The sequence below is a fragment of the Mercenaria mercenaria genome, chromosome 9, assembly GCF_021730395.1.
Source record: "Mercenaria mercenaria strain notata chromosome 9, MADL_Memer_1, whole genome shotgun sequence".
Taxonomy (NCBI): Eukaryota; Metazoa; Mollusca; class Bivalvia; order Venerida; family Veneridae; genus Mercenaria; species Mercenaria mercenaria.
In genome coordinates this window covers 56,516,057-56,531,133 of record NC_069369.1, presented here as the reverse complement: position 1 = coordinate 56,531,133, position 15,077 = coordinate 56,516,057, and the positions used below count along the sequence as shown (strand labels likewise).

Here is a 15,077-nt window from a genome sequence, read left to right as displayed (position 1 = left end):
TCCGTTTTAGGAAGTTTATGTTCTATTATTACAATTATTTGTATTAATAATAATCCATAATTTCTCAATGAAATACATGATGTATAAGCTTGTTATGTCCTAGACTGCATTAAAATTTAATCTCAACATGTGGACACTTGGCAAATATTCTAAATAAAAGAAAGTAGGTATAGATATACATCTGCACCAAGATTTAGAGAAAAACATATTTGAATAATACGTACTGTATCAACAATTTTACGTAAATTATTATTATAGAAACCAGTCACTAATAATAAATGCTTCAAATTTAAAAGCTTGGCCTGTGAATTTTTTAAACCTTACAGAATCTCATTAGGCCTATAAATTGTGTCTCTTTTCGGGTGAATGTTTAGAAAGGAAGACTTAATGTAAATATGTTATGTTCCAATTCCAAAGTTTATAGAAATCAGCATTTACGTAATGACTATTGTAATTCTTTTTAATGTCATTATTGTCAAAATACGTTCTTTTTGGAAGCAAGAATGGGACCAAATTTCGGCCAAAAATACTGCTATGGTAGACGTCTGGTATGGGAGAATGACAAACTACCATTTATATGTATAAATTCAAAAGACAAACCATTTTCAGAAGTTATTTATTAAAAATTTACTCAGAAAAAGACTGTTCGCCGAAATTCTCGAAAACCCCTGTTTAATTTTCTGAACTGCTAACAGTCTAGAGCTTTTTTAAGGTTAATCTTTTAGCTCTATAGAGAAGGGATGGTAGTAGGAACCTTTTATGTTTATTCTCATTTGTAAAGTCAATATGTTTTTCCAAGTGTAAAACTCTAGTCAGTGATTTTAAGATAGTGGATGCAATATATGTGAAAGGGGAGAAATCAGTATGTGCTTTTCCGAAATTCCACGCCTCTTAATTTGGACCCCAAAGTTATATCTGCTATACAGACAGTACACTGGAACCTGACATCAAAACAAAACGCTTGTTTTTTCACATGATTTTTGTTAAAATATTTGCAAAATTCATGACATTAAATACAATAAAAAAAAATAAAACTAGTGAAATAAAAGTCTGATGCTGATGGGGCTCGTACTCCCGACCTCTTGATTGTAAGGCGAATGCACTAAGCTTTGAGCCACAGTGGGACTATAAATCATACCTTACATTCATATGTATATATAATAAATTTCAGTTACGCAGCGTTACGAAAATCGTTTCACATTGAAATTTATGTATTTAACAGTTTTATTTCTACGTAGAAAATTTATTGGGCGCTAATTTCTTGTTATCAAACACTTATTTACATTGTTATTCAATTCAACTCGATAGTATACACGATATCTGTTTTCTTTTCACACGTCTAATCGTAATACGACGCTGGTACCTCTGCTATTAAAAATTAAAAAAAAATCTGACAGCGTTAAAAGCGGTCATTGCGCTATCTGTGATGAAGTTTACAATAACCTCCATCCGAACATCGTCCAGTAAAATTTTCATCCTGCGTCAAACATTGCCGTTTTTGGTGTGTATGGTGCATTTCAAACTTAAAAAATATCAATTAAAACAACGATTTAGACATTATAGTTTGGAAGGATGACACAGGAAAAAAAAGACAATGTCTTTGTTTTGCAATAATTTCAAAGAAATGCGGCTATAATCTTTATAATCGCCGAAATTTGCGTAAAGTTTAACAATTACCTTCATCGTTTTCCCTCAAAATGGCATCTTTTCGGGATTTTAAATCGGCTTTGAAAATTCTTTTATAACATGATAAGGCAAGTGAGGTGATTTTACCGGTTATTTGTTTTTATAGACCAAAATGCGGAGAATACTTACCCCACTAAAGTTTTCAAATCAACGTTTCGACCCTGCACCGAACACAGCATCCTGCGCTACCTAATGTCTTCAGGTACACACTTAAATACGGAACGATGTGCTTAAGAATTGAGTGTCCAGAAGAATACAACGTATTGAAATACAATGATACTCGTTTAAACTATATACTGGCTCTTATTCGCATTTAAAGAAATGAATGAAGTTTTGAATCTTATAAAGTAGTATGAAAACCAGCACGAACATACAAAATTTACAAGGTATTTTATTGAACATGGTAGAAACTATATCCACAAATATCAATTTAATTTATTAAGAACAAAACTGTTTCGTGATTTTCTTTGATACTGTGCATTATACCAGATGTCTATCTTTACATTCTGCGGTCCCAAAATAAACGAATTTAACAAATCCTACGATTTTTCTGCTTATAAATACATTACAGCATTGACATTTAACAGCTCTTTTTCACCATGTTTCTTTATAGGACTGATGTAATCATTTAGCACGTGACAGGTTTTGAGATTTGTGCAATTATGTGTGCTTACACAAGAGACTCCGTCAAAGCTCACCATGTATGTCCACCATTAAAAAACCATATGAAACAACAATATCCAATATCCTTATCTCATTCTTGCAATCCAGAAGTTTACCATGGTTCTCTAGTTTAAAATTTAATGCATTCATTTTCCCATTATTGTGAATTATTTATCGTAATTATATTGACGTTTGTCAGTCCAAACTGCTTGCACTGTAAATTATGTTACAATTTTATATAAAGTTAAAAATTAAGAAACTTACCGTAGGGATAGGTAACTGGAGGCAAGGTTGTGATATGGATACCTAAACAAAAGTGCAAGGAAATAGTTAAACATGGGAGAAAATGATAATTAATTTCCTTGCCATGTACTGGACAAAAACATTGTTTATTGATTTCATTAATACACATTGTGAAATTGTGATCAGGTATATTATTAACCTCGTGTCTGTGGTACTCGACAATGTACGCCAATGGCGAAAATTGCCGAAGTCTCCATTTACACTTGTCCAATATGCTATAAGCTTAATATATTCACCTACGAGAAGCATTAACGTTTACGCTGATTTCTTATGCGGATGAGTTGGACGTAGTATCAGAAGGTAATGGCTATTAGTCTGGAAATTCAACTGCAGATGAACCTAAGTCATTATTACATACACGTTTCTATTCCCCGTTAAGTTACACTGGTACCGGAAACGTCAATATTTTTCCATACACTGACACCTGAATTTCATATCGGGTGCGTGACGTAATTCAGCGTGTGTAGTTGCCCTATTTTTTCTATTGAGTTCAGTATTGTCAATCCTATTCAGGCTGTTGAACATATTTATGATATTTACATAATATTTATACGTGTAGATGCGTATGTAATAAAAAGGTTATTATCTTTGCATCTGGAAATATGTACTCGTTCTTCAGTGGAAGAATATTGCGCTCCTAAAGTCGCGCAATATTTCCGCTGAGAACTCGTGCATATTTCCCGATACAAAGCTAATAACCTATAATTATTTGACCCTGTGTCATGACTTGCTACTTACTATATGACAAAATAGCATGTTATTTTGGTTATGGAACAGAAATAAATACACAAAAATGTATCGCATTTGCATTTTGACGGCATGGTTATCAACAATAATGTAAACTAGGCTTTAACGATTTTGATTTGCAAAGTAACTATATGCATCCGCATATTGATTTATGTTTTTTAGGTTTGACAATCCGTTTAGATTTTGTAGGTACAGTAATTCTTACATTTCTTTGGTAATATAGTATCAAACATAAGCAAATTGCTGGTGTCCGTCCTCTGATACATATCTATATCTGACAAAACCACTACACCACTTTCCTAAAAATGAAATAACCAAGTTTATATTACAACATTTACAACAATATGTTAATAAAAGACTTGAAGTATAATTTAAAAAGAACCGACTACGCCCAAGAGCAGGCAATATTATCAAGATCTATCAAAACAAAATTGGCAAAAGTCATTTATTCTTTCTCTGGTGTCGGCAGTACTTACGGGCACTTCAAAGTTGCCACATAAGCTCAATTATGTTTGACAACGCTAATTCGATGAAGCCTTTTGAAGAATGGTACACAGTTTTTTTATATCAGAAAAATGCTTATATATACACAATTCTTACGTGATATATATCATCCCCAACGTTACTGTTGCTTCTCCTGAACAACTTCTCCTGAGAAAAAGAAACAACAATATTTTGTTTCTTCACAAATCGATTTTCTGACACAATAAAGCTTCATCTACCAGAAAGAATAAATACATCAGCTTTAATTTGTCTTTGGTTCAAGTTCATTTACAGGATAATAAGTGAAAAACTTGCAAGTCCCTTGTCAGCTCGTCTCAAATACATTAAAACAACATATTCACAATTCAAATGACATGTACTGCGTTAATACAATCACAATAAATTATGAATGAAACTATATGATACTACTTCAAGTTCTATATATGACAGTGTTTAGAGGTCAGGTCATGTTTTATTAACTTGGATTAAGTATGCAGTTACGATTATTTCTGCAAGAGTTATTTAAATGGTATTTAAAAACTTCGTAAGATTCTCGATAATAGCAAAATCACTAACAGTTTTACTAAAATAGGTTTTTTGAGGCACACAACATGTTTGGTATTCATCCCTTACACAGCTTGACGTTACCGTTCTTCTTTCATTGCATATGACACTACATAAAAGGCAGTAAAAGCCTAGTAGGACTTTAAATGTTTTGTACTGTTTATACCTTCTACAAAGGAATGCCGTACATGCATAAATATGGTTCCTTATGTAATATTTTTGCATATATTAACATGAGTTTTGAGGGGCATCCGTGGCTAAGTGCTTACGGTCGCTGGCTTCGAATCATGTGTCCCTAACTACTGTGGATTCCTAGCTTCGCTTGAGGTATTAAATTATTTCATGTTCGAAACCCAGCCTGTGTGGTTTTGGAAGATCTATAGTTCTATCAAGCTAACCGCCCACGCCTATAATAATGCTCAGGGTCTGGGTTGGGGCATCTGGGCACCTGGGGTCTTGCTCCACCTTGAAAAGCTTGAAAGTCAACATATAACCCATAATTGTTTCAGTGTGAAATTAAACCCAATTGATTGTTTTAAATCGTCTTATTCGTCACCATTACCAGATTCAACAGAAGGGATACATTTCATTTATACACTATACTGAAACTATACATTTGGAGATCAAGAGTAAAGTTTTGCGTCATAGCTGTGTTATGCCACTGGCAGTTTCTCCTCTTTATCTCTCTCGTTCCATCCCTTATTCAAGTTATCTAACTGCTTCTTATATATACCTAAATTGTTAACTTCATCATGTCTTAATGATAAAAATGCCACATGAAAAGATATTATTATGATAAAGTTTATAAACCTCTGAAAGTGAAATATTATGCCGAAATCCTACGTAACTTTAAAATTGAGAATTAATGCCTGTCCAGTTAATGCATGCAATTTCTTGAATTGATACACTCCTTTACAATTAAATCAACTAACTGATTTAATTAAAAACATCACGGATGAAACGGATGAAAAATTTAAAAACAGCATTTTTAATGAATGTTTGACCACTAATCACCATTAGAATAAACCAAAATTGGTAGTACCCATAGAATGGATCAACATGGACTAGAAATTCGTCAAAAAAAAATCTTATGGGATGAGAATTGCTTCATATAATTCAAAAAAGCCATCTTAAAAAAGAAATGCTTAACAATATTTAGCTATCTTAGACTGCTGGAATCGTGTTATAATTGTGTTTTGTCTTAAATGTTGATCTATATATATCTAAAATATGTCTTAAGGTTTCATGTCTTAAAGTTTATTACGATCATCAAATAACATTTCAGTAAGTTTTACTTTAACTGAAACCATTAGTGTGGTATTGGTTAATTTAATATGGTTTATACATGAGAAAATTTTCTTGTAATTCAATTACAGAATGACAATGTACTGTATTTTATGTATTCTATCCATGCTATATTTTGCTGATTATGTAAATTGATGAGACTACAATAAATAACAAATAAATAAAATACATATTCGTAACAACATGAGTAGACTCTGGGATATTCCACAAGTACAAGATCAATGAGAGGCCCTATTTCTTTTACATATAAAATAAAGAATTCAGGTATCAATGAAAGAGGATTTGTATGTTTTTTGCTTCAGATTATTTACTAACATATGACAGGTTCATCGATCGGTCTTACTTTACACAGACCATAACATATTTATACATTTTCCCTATCAACAAATAAGTAAAATCCATCAGAAATACTAGTAAAATCGATACAGATGAATGTAATAACATCATCCGTATCGATGATCCACTCAAAAATGTTGACATCTGACGGTTATGTGGACTTGATTCATACAACACGGGCTATCCGTTGATCGAAATGCGTCGTGGTGTTTCGATCGGGCTAATCGGATGAACCGAACTGATGCGCGTGCAAATAGCTCGACTGAAACGAGCGGCAAATCGGGCGGAATCGGGGTATTTGTACCACTTTACCGCTAAAGTAAAAGGAATGTGTTTCAGCAATTTCGAAGATAAATTTTGTTTACAAACTTAGAGAAGGGTCCATAAGTTACGAAATATCTATCTTTGTTTTTGCAAATTTTAATGACATGTGTTTGCGGGCGGTAGTGTTTAAGCCGGCTTATAGCGACAATTCTATTTGCATATGTATTTATAACGTTCTTATAAATAAGCTTATGAAAAAAACCTGTTCATGTGTATAATTAACATATTTCAGTATCCACCGATATCCATTTAACGTCAACGGCATATTCGAATCATACCTTCGCTGAAACAAAGTAAGGATTCGTTCAACAGCAGTAGTGTTCAACACGTATTATACATAATAAAATTAATTGATTTTTCTTGATTTTATTTCATTCTTAATGCCTAATGAATATTTGCTTATATTCAAAGAATATCTTCAGTGGTAGAGTAAATGTGATTTTAATCCTGTTAATTTGACACTTAGATAAAACAAAATAATGCTCTCAATTAGATCTTGTACGGAAAGAAAGCAAAAGTGTATTGAATAAAAGTTACCTTTCGTCCTGTATGACTTTTTACATTTCGGTTTGATTTCTCAATTGTGTCTGCTATCTAAAATGTAAATGCAGTTTAATTGTTCTTTACACACCACTTAATCAACTTTCCTACGTTAAAATGCCATTTTTACCTCTTAATCATAACTTAACTTAAAAAGATAGCTCTATATTTTTATGCGAGCATAAGGTCATGGTTTAACCATATTTTATTAACATCGTTGCTCATTGTATTGTGCATACATAACACACACATTCAAATTGAAATTTGTTATGTATGCATTGCAAATGAAAAACACCCACGTAGATTATTCTCTTGAATACCATATCTCAAATGATTGACGTGTAATCATGATCTTAAAACGTGCTATCCGTGTTACATAACGCGTTTGATAACATGTAATTAGTATCTAACTAATGATTAATATATAGCAGAATATATGGAATCAATACAAATCGCGGGATAATTTTACGAGGGTACAGGGAGTTATCCCATAACTGTAAGCATTTTTCTGCAATTTACGATGTGTAATGTTATTTCCTTGAATAACCTACATCTTTTTATAGTCAAAAGCACGACAAGTTTTGTTTTATCTGTTTAGCGATGTAAAAGAGAATCAAAAGATTTCTTAAAAAATGTTTATGTTTAGATTCTTTCTTATCATACGAGGGTCCTGCAAAAAGTTCTGCCACTAATTGGCTTCCCTAGTTTTATCCATGTTTTTTAAATGCTCCATTGCACTTGAATGGTATGTTTAAAGAGGCACCACAAAATAACTGTATTCTTTTGTGTTTCCATGATGGTAATTATACATGCTTTGCATGAAGAAAAGGAGAAATAACAACTATCTAGTTACACATTGACAGTAACATATATTAGGCCAAGACAATGTGTGTAATGTCTCAACATTTTATTGAATAACTGTAGCAATATGTACAGAAATCAGTGTATTTGGTGAAATTTCAATCACATTTTGTTTCCACAGTGTACGATAGTTATTCATCTATGTATTTGAAACTATGCTGAAAAGAGATTGACTGAATAAGTTTGCAGATGAAGTTGTCAAAACACATTTATTCAGGAATGGTCTAAATTGTCCACCTGAAAACTTGTAGTATAACTGTATATTACCTGTATTTCAAGAATGATTTTCATGAAGTTTTTGTGAGTGAAAACAGTAGGTCACTAGGTCGTGGTGGGTCTTTAAAAGCTAACGATATATGTTTATTTCGTGCAAATTGCTTTTCAAATGACCAAGTTATTTCAAATTGAAATGAATGCAGTCATGTACACTGATTAATTTACTTGTCATATTGTAAAATTGACGAAAATTCGTAGCTATATTAAATGCCGAATTAGGCTTGATACAGATTCAAATTGTGTGGTATATATGGCCATTTCAATGCGCACAGTATTTAGGTGGGTTAAAGCTATTAAAGCTGGGAAATTATCTGTCGAAGATAATACCCGTGCTGTCTGTTACCACTTGTAGTCGATCAGGATGCGCGATTGTCGGCGAAAGATATAGCCAGTTGTACTGGCATATCAGAAGGCAGTGTGCAAACATTTCTGAAAAAGCGTTTGGACCTGAGAAAGGTTTGCGCTAGGTGAGTACCTCATTTGTTCACTGAGAAGCAAAAGAAATAATGCCTTAAATGTGCCCGGGAACTTTTGAAAAACATACTAAAGGCTGTGATAGTCGGGATATTTCTAACTTGCTAATAAGTGTCGGAACCTGGGTGCACACATTTGAGCCACAGAAAAGGACTGCTAATAAGTAATAGAAGCGAAAAGATCAAAAGGGCCTCTATATTGTAAGAAAACTTTGATAAAGCACTGCGTGTCACACTATTTCGCGACCACGATATGATCTGCCTATATCGGGCCGATGTCATTTTGATGTTGGCCAAATATCGTTTGCCGTCATTATGATGTTGGCCCGATACCATCTGCCGACGTCGGGCCGACATCATTCCTATCTGCAGCCGAAATTGAAGCCGATATCGGGCCGTTATAGACAACGACGTCGGTTTGATATCGGGCCGATATAGAATTTTGGCTGGGAAGCTAATAAAACATCCATAGATCGTCGGAATGTATTGTCTTTCAACACAAGAAATAAATCATTAAAATATTATACAATTATTGCCCTTTGGTGAAGTCGATATGTGGATTTATTGACCTGATAAAAGTGATATCGACCGAGGGCGCAACCCGATGTTGATATCGCTTTTATCAGGTCGATAAATGCACATATCGACCGAACTTAAAAGGCAATAATTGTTTTACTATAAAATTCAGCCTACTCATAAGTATAAACATTAAATACAAATATCTGCAACCTTTGGTCATATTTCATGCTAAATTGTGTACGAGGTCGAATTGTTTTGACGTCAAACCGTGATGACGTCACAGTTGGCGGTCAATATGACCTATTTTTTGTGTTTTTGGCTCCGCCTTCGGGTCAATACGACTTTTTATCATTGATTATTTGACTACATCTAGACCAGAAGAAAGGAAATAAATATAGATTTAATAATAAACTTTTTACTGTTTTTCATCGTTTTGATTGACGTAATCATGAAACCCACAAAAATTAGTCACCCACGAGTAATAATGACACAGTTTGTGATTGTTTAATTGTTCAATGTCAAAATAGGACGACAGCTTACACTATTTTGGTGCAACTTATTGTATATTGGCTTAACAAGTCTCCATCCAATTAAGTTACTCTCGCAACGTAATATTTAGCCTGTATAGGCCGGTTACATTTCCGCAACGTAATATTTAGCCTGTATAGGCCGGTTACATTTCTTGAAATAATGCAATTCCAACAAAAAGTTTTATTGATGATTTATAATCTTAAGTTGTTTATGCAATACAGGAAAATGTCCTCAACAGAAATCAAAGCCAAAATGTGAAAATTAGATGATATCTGAGGGCAGCTTCCTGTTAGATTTTAATTAATAAAATATTGAAAAAAATTATTTATCAAATAAAATCAGTTAAACGAAATACTAGTATCATTTCTTTATTTACATGCATGCATTTCACAATAAAGCAGTTCAAGAAGCATTTTATCAATAGTTGCTGTAACTGTTTATGAATTTAGAGCAAATATTACTGTTATTAAGTATCCCACCCATCTGCAGTGACATTTTTAAGCTCGACTATTCGAAGAATATGGAGAGGTATACTACTTACCCCGGCGTCGGCGTTGATTAAGGTTATGTTAATATCTCGTATACCATCAAATATATTTACTTCAAACTTGGAACACTTGTTTATTATAACAGTCTCTACCTGTAGGCAGGAGTACATAACTCTGTCAACTATTTTTGCTGAATTATGGCCCTTTCTGAACATGGAAATCAGTTAAACTTTTCATACCAGTCCTATTTTGCCTAATCTGTGTGTCATTCGGATTTGAAACTTTGACCACTTGTTTACCATCATAGTCTACATATGTAGGCAAGACTACATAAATATGTGTGTATGTGTGTATGTGTGTATGTGTTCGGGTTTAACGTCTTTTTCAACAATTTTTCAGTCATATAAACGACGGTGTCTACTTGTAGCAGTGAGCACAATGCCCAACTTTATAGTGCTGCCTCACCGGAATATCACGCCGTAGACACGTGACATGATGCCCCACCCAGTCACATTATACTGACACAGGGCTGACCAGTCATAGCACTACCCTCTTAATGCTGAGCGCCAAGCGAGGAAGCTGCTAGTACCATTTTTACGTCTTTGGTATGACGCGGCCGGGGACAAGGACTTTAGCTCAGTTATGGCCCTTTTTAACATAGAAATTAATTAATTTTCGCATATCATTTCATATGTTGTCTAAAGTGTTTGATATATGGCTTTTAAACTTTGAACATTTACTTACATTGCCGTATAGTGCAAAAACTATCTAAATCCACAAATACAGGTACATTGTTTTTCTTATCTATTTTTCTTCTTTTGTCTGAAAATCTCTAGTAATATTTGACCCAATACTTCCATCAATCCTTCAAATAGTCGAGCGCGCTGTCTAGGTAGACAGCTCTTGTTGTTTTATGAATCCTCTATGAATGTTTTGTTTTTCTCTTATTTCTGTCTTTGATATACAAATGTTTAGTGTTCAACCCATTTTTACTCCAATGCTGACGAGTTTATTATAGAAATATATATGTATAAATTTGGTTATGAATTTTGATACTTATGTTCTGAATTTTGACATCCCGACGCTTTTTGACAAAGATGGTAAAATGATAAACGAAACATACAAATACTTTGCTATGTCACAGAATTTCAGATGCAATGTCTCACAAATGTACCATGATATTTTTGAGGACGTTTTTCCTGTGTTTCGTTTACTTACATACTACTTATTCCACATCAAAATGTTTATATTGGAATTAGGTTAACCCCAAAAGATAAAACGATCGGCCAAGTATTAAACAACAGAAGCGAATATTTGTATTAGCATCCAGATTAATAGCTTGAGCATTGTATTATTCCGCGTTGATATATAAATATACTCAGGAATACCTCACTTAGGTAGACATCATTTTCAGTACCAAGAAGTCTATTCTTTTCATCTTCGATCATAATGTAGACTGTGGAATTAGGATCAGCTTTGATTTCCATTTGCAAACCTCCCCTTGGTTCCAATACAGTCGTATTATATTTGATAGAAACCTACAAGAATGAGAGGTTATAAGTTAAAGTAGTAGTAGAGAAAAGAATGATAAACAGATATTGTTTGATGATAAGGTGAATATTCAAGTTAATGGACTTGAGCAAGGTGATATTCACCGAGGCAGATAGGTCAGGTTCATATACTTGGATATTTATCAATATCATCATACAGTATGTGTTTTATTTTATGATTACACTTAAAAAGAGCACTATGGTTAATATCTCAGTTAGCCTGTTCATAAGAAAAATATTTAGGCATGCAGACGCTAAATAGCCTAAGCATCCCTAGAAATGGTAGTCAGATAATAGCGGATTCAAAAAGTTCTATATTTTTTTTTGCTGTAAGGAGGATTTTTCCCAAAAATCATAGCTATTCGTTGGTTGAAATCATATTGCATGCATATTCTTCACTTTTGTAGCATTTGTATGTTGAAAAAAGACTCCAAAACCAATTCATCATGTGAAATTAGTTCATACGCCACTACCCTAAATGTGTTTTGCAGCGTGCACACTTTCTCATGGACACAGTTACTATTACCGAACTTTGGAAATATACCAACCTTATTTTTACAAGGAGATCCATCTACCTTGAATGTTACATAATCTGAAAGGAGATGTCCCAATGGAGTTAGATGAGTAGCCACTACATACATTTGCGGGACCATATCGCCAGTTACCTCCAGATCGATATAAGTGCGTTTTGCATGAGCTAGGCGGTTTACAACAGTTTTCAGTAGAATTCCTCGTGCATATATCTGTGTATATTACAATAGAAACGGTCCTTCATTATACATTTGCAATATGTATCAGCTAAAGTATCAGATAATATTAGGTTATTTAACATTGTTCTGTACAATACGGAGATATATTTGGACGAGTACCCAGCTGAGAAAACCATATTGGACGAGCCGCTAGGCGAGTTCAATATGGTTTTCTCAGCTGGGTACGAGTACCGCGACTGACTCCATGTTCTTAGATAAACGCATATCTATCATAATTTCGTTATCATAGATTAAGGATTTGTTACTAGATCATTCTAAAATCGCAAAACAAAGCTACTTTTACACCACAACAATTTCACCTTTACTCTTGAAAAGAAATTAAAGCGCCCTAACACGGTATTCAGGAAAAAGTACTGAAACCTAGCACATTATCTGCTTACTGCTTATTTCTCCCTAGTGATCCGAAATCTCTTTTAACGATTGTAATGGTATGTCTTTAATTTTATATGGATTCTTTCCTGAAAGCTTACAACATATTTCATAACAGACTTATTCAAAAAAGCAAATTTTATTTTTTTTGTAATGAAAAGCAAGTTCCTATTGTGTTACCATTGTGAATACCGTTCCAGTTACACATCAGCAGGGACAGGCTAAAAGCATTTTATCTACGAACATGTTGCAAGCTACTACGAAATGTATAAACGTGAATAGAGTGTGAGAAGTTGAAAATCTCTAAACCAGTGCTGGGTTTCTTCTTTCCTTCAATTTTTTCAACTTATTTGGAAGTTCCTTTATATTTAAGTCACCAGATAAATATTTCCTAACTTACCTCGTAAGAAATCAAACCTCCCAGAAACTCTGTTGCCTCCGTAAATATAGTCAGATTTTCACCAACCTATAAAATTCATTTCATTGATCATATATATTAAATAAACTGGTAGAAATACAGTGAAGACATTGCTGACAGGTCACAATTTTGTTAAATATTTTCACTTTAAAGAGAAAAGATAGGCATCTATGTGAACAAACCTGATTTTGTTGAGCCGAAAAGAAAAATGATATTAATTATTTAATGTATACTTACGCGAGTGTGCACTTTATCAACATTCATCCGCAGCAAAGGCACAGGCCTGCTTGATACGGAGTAAAGTGTCACATCATTCTGTGTTGTTCCATAGCTTAACTGCAATTATTATAATGTTTATTTATGATGTCATTTTCAACTCTAATAGACATACTGAAATATTAACATTCAGTATGAAAAGATGCACTCATTTTGTTCCTGAAGTTTTGTATTTGTTAAAACACACATAAGTAATTTATTTTTATTTCGCCGCATGTATATAATATTAAGAAATTAACTATTTGATGTTACTTTATATTCAAACTGCAAACGGAGCATAGTGGAAATAAGTGTTTGTTTCATCCCTCTTGTCATATCCTTTGTATATAATACAGTTACCGTTATCTAGTTGTGATATAACAAATTGTAGAGCTTTTGTGTTAAAATACAATTCCATATCATACAAACATTTCATACGGAAATCAATCATTGATTGTAACGAGATGCCGTCGTATTGATTTTTGATTATCGCTTCCATGTATTTATTCAAATTCTCGACAACAATCAGCAATTTTACCTGAAGGACAAGTAGGTCCGTGTGGTTACTGACTGGGACATTTAGAGCCGCATATCCAGACTCGTCAAACGCGATGGTAAAGTTCTGCAGTATTGTAGTTCTTTTATCAAGCCATCTTGTAGGTGGATTATTGAGAAGACAAAGTCTTTCTTCAGCTGTTGTCACTGTTGGTATAACGTTGATAAATCCAGCTGAGCCAACAGGTTCGTCCCCATAGCCAACAAAAACCTGCAGTTATTGATATAATCTGATATAATTCACATATGTCAAATGCAGCACATAAACTGTAAGAATAACACCAGTGAACATTATTTCTGATCCGTTGGAAGTATCGAGTCCATTCTAAGATTCTGTATTCTTAAGATCTATGATCTATGAGAGTACTAGATGTTGTAAGAGGAGTTGCGCAATTACTGCCTCTCATTCTCTTATGAACAGACTAAACTAGACCGATCTATACTGTAAGAATAACACCAGTGAACATTATTTCTGATCCGTTGGAAGTATCGAGTCCATTCTAAGATTCTGTATACTTAAGATCTATGATCTATGAGAGTACTAGATGTTGTAAGAGGAGTTGCGCCATTACTGCCTCTCATTCTCTTATGAACAGACTGAACCAGACCGATCTATATTCTATGCTTTCACAATATTTTCTTACAGCTGGATAGTGTTATGGTACATCAAACAACTCGTAAATTTTAATTACACTAATTTAAGCAAATACTGAGATTGAAATCTTAATTGCCTTAGCTGAACAAATGACAGTCTAAAATGAAAATATTACATTTCAACTAAATTGTCCTTACCGGCGTGTGGTATGTTAGCCCCGGAACAAAAGTATCTCGTTTGTCTATCTTTGTAATAGTTAGAGTCTGTTGCGATGTATACGTCGGAAATGTTTGATCAGAAGAAAATTTCAAGTCCTCTTCGGCTGCTATGGTAAGAGCAGTCGCATTATCTGTTACCAGGGCTCGAACTATTATGTTGTTAAACAAACTTGTGAAAGTGTTTCTTAAGTCTGTCATATCAACAGTAAAGTTCACTTTCCCTTTAATCTGAAATAGAAAAGAAATGC

The 15,077-nt window shown here is 33.6% G+C and overlaps 1 protein-coding gene across 1 annotated transcript in view; it reads right to left on the bottom strand.

The window, feature by feature from the left end:
* The window catches only part of LOC128559288 (CD109 antigen-like), a 57,192-nt gene that overhangs the window by 32,349 nt on the left and 9,766 nt on the right, over nucleotides 1-15,077 (bottom strand). The window contains exons 10-20 of the mRNA XM_053550573.1: nucleotides 14,809-15,057; nucleotides 14,000-14,227; nucleotides 13,444-13,542; nucleotides 13,189-13,254; nucleotides 12,198-12,392; nucleotides 11,488-11,637; nucleotides 6,949-7,005; nucleotides 6,614-6,694; nucleotides 4,000-4,050; nucleotides 3,605-3,698; nucleotides 2,614-2,655 (exon numbers count right to left, since the gene is read on the bottom strand). Of these exons, the coding sequence (XP_053406548.1) occupies nucleotides 2,614-2,655; nucleotides 3,605-3,698; nucleotides 4,000-4,050; nucleotides 6,614-6,694; nucleotides 6,949-7,005; nucleotides 11,488-11,637; nucleotides 12,198-12,392; nucleotides 13,189-13,254; nucleotides 13,444-13,542; nucleotides 14,000-14,227; nucleotides 14,809-15,057 (1,312 nt within the window). The remainder of the gene's footprint in view (nucleotides 1-2,613; nucleotides 2,656-3,604; nucleotides 3,699-3,999; nucleotides 4,051-6,613; nucleotides 6,695-6,948; nucleotides 7,006-11,487; nucleotides 11,638-12,197; nucleotides 12,393-13,188; nucleotides 13,255-13,443; nucleotides 13,543-13,999; nucleotides 14,228-14,808; nucleotides 15,058-15,077) is intronic.